The sequence below is a fragment of the Arachis ipaensis genome, chromosome B8 (genome assembly GCF_059453495.1).
Source record: "Arachis ipaensis isolate K30076 ecotype BB chromosome B8, ASM5945349v1, whole genome shotgun sequence".
Taxonomy (NCBI): Eukaryota; Viridiplantae; Streptophyta; class Magnoliopsida; order Fabales; family Fabaceae; genus Arachis; species Arachis ipaensis.
The window spans coordinates 64,433,039-64,435,532 of NC_142443.1; the positions used below are offsets into that span (position 1 = coordinate 64,433,039).

The following is a 2,494-nucleotide window of genomic DNA, read 5'->3' on the forward strand; positions in this document are numbered from 1 at the left end:
GCATTGGGAAATGTGCCATGCAACATTGAAAGAATGAGACCCTTGAAGACCGAACCAATCTCCCTCAAAAAGATGATGATCCTTATGCTCATCCCCTGCAGAACCCCATCCGTTCATCATACACCAACCCCATCAATCCACACCTTTCATCCACACACCACTTCCCTATATAAGTGATTCGCTCTAAGTACACCCTTAACATTCCAATTTCACTCCCCATACTTCTCATTCTCGAAACCAAACACTCTCCCCCTTCATCACACCTTGTCCTAACCAACCGAATTCCTCATCTATCCGTACCTTCAACCCTCTTCACACATCAACTCAAACTCATGGCATCATCAAGCTCCAAGAGGCAAAACAGGAAGGAACCAGTGGAGAGCATTCCTTTCGATGAGAAGAGATTCAAAACTGCATTCCATGAACTCGAATTTGAACGGATAAAGCTCAAGAAGATACTGCCTGAGTTAACATTCCAAATTGACGAGGATGAGTGCCCACAGATTCGAGAGAAGATTGAACAAAGGGGTTGGCAAAGGCTTACGAACCCGGAGGGAAAGATAAATGCAAACCTCATCATAGAGTTCTATGCAAACGTGGTCAGAGAAGACAAAACCAAGGTCCCCACCTTCAAAAGTTACGTAAGAGGGAGAGAGGTGGATTTCAACCCCAATGCTATAACAAGGACTCTTCAGTTGAAATCACCACATTTTGATGAGCTCGGTTATCAAGCAAGAGTAAGTAGGAGCCCTGATGATGATGAACTCGAACAAATTGTGAATGACATATGTGTTATAGGAGCTGACTGGGAAAGGTATGCGGATAAGAGGCCCAGCTTCATCAAGAGAGGAGACCTCAGTCCTGAAGCCAAGGGATGGTTTGAACTCGTGAGGAGATCTATCCTCCCAGTAGCAAACAATTCTGAGGTCAACGTCACTCGAGCTACTATGGTACATTGCTTAGTACAAGGTGGAGATATCAATGTGCACGAACTTATAGCTGAGGGGATTCAAGAGTCAGCTGAGAAGATTGATTCGGGTGTCAGGCTTTGGTACCCCAGCACCATCCTCAGACTGTGCACGAAGGCCAAGGTTGTCTTCGACGATAGCAACCCAGATTGGTTAAATCCTGGGAGGCTAATTACGTTTCAGCGTCTAACTCATGTCACACCAGCCCAACAACAAAGAAGACCTCACATAGGAAAGCCAAAACCAAAAGGAGGAGCTCACCAAGAAGAGTCTCATCAGGAAGAACACCAACAAAGAGAATATTATGACCCAACCAACATAAACCTGAATCACATTCATGGAGCCATTGAGAAACTAGCAAGGAGTTATATGGAGGGACAAGAACAACAACTACATGTTCAAGCTCAAAGGATGGATCGTCAAGAAGATCTCCTTTCTAATTGGATGAATCAACAAGGGGAGTGCCAGAAACAGCAAATGGAACATTATTCCCAGCTCACTCAAGCCATCAATCAAGTGTCTGAAAGGCAAGAGCGTCAAGATAAACGCCTTCAAGAACTCAACCAACGCCAGCTAGCTCAGACGAAGGCATTCAATGAGTTCAGTGTACTTAATGAAGGACGGCAACTACATAGGGAGGAGTTCAACATAAACACTCAAGCCAAGTTGAACTACATGTCTAGTCATATGCATAATCTACACTATGCCATCCCTATATATGATGAGGTCCAAAAAGATTTTGTAGAACAAGAAGAAAGGAAGGTGAAACAGCAGAAGGAAACATTAAAGAAGAAGATGGAAGATGCTGGCTTCTGGAAGAAGTTGATTGGAAAAAGCAAAGGAGGTGGGAGCTCAAGCGCAACAAGTAGACACAACGAGGACGAGCCAGGGGGAGAGCATGGGCAATCCCATGAGTAAAAGGTGGTGGAGTTCCCTCTTTGTTCCATCTTTTTCAAGTTTTAAATAAGGAAAATCATGTATGAAATAGAACATGTTCCATGGTAGTTTAGAAATTTTCAATTCTGTCTTTAAGTTTTTCATTGCCTAGGTCTATGATTACTAGTCAAGTTGCCTGTTTTCAATTCCATCCTACTTATTGTGTTGCTTGTCTCCTTTTGAATCAAATAAAAAGAGAATGTTTGTTATCAAAGACCAGATTGGAGTTCATATTGTAGAGTAAGTTCGTTAGTGTGTGATGTGGTCATAGGTTAGCTAAGTTGGTTCACCAACAAGGGTGGGAAGACAACTATCTGTCCTGAATCATATGCTTGAAACACACCCCATGAGACTAGCTAAATAACAAGATCCTAATAAGAAAAAGGGGAAAAGAACAATAAGAGTTGAAAAAGAAAGAAAAGTTAATAAAGAATAAGGCTAGGCACCAAGGGTTTGAAACTTGAAAGATGTGTCTGTGGTGCTCCTGTACCAAGGATCTGCTTGGATGAATAAGTTTGTAGGAGTGCTTCATCACTTGGTAACTTGGTTTAACTAACCCGGGATTATCAGCTAAAAGTCCACTATCAAGA

General features: G+C 42.5%; 1 protein-coding gene across 1 annotated transcript; it reads left to right on the forward strand.

The window, feature by feature from the left end:
• The first annotated feature begins 332 nt into the window (after positions 1–332).
• LOC148548366 (uncharacterized) lies at positions 333–1,886 on the forward strand. Its single transcript, XM_088495607.1, has one exon. The coding sequence runs from the start codon at positions 333–335 to the stop codon at positions 1,884–1,886; it is 1,554 nt and encodes a 517-aa protein (XP_088351733.1).
• Positions 1,887–2,494: the final 608 nt, after the last annotated feature.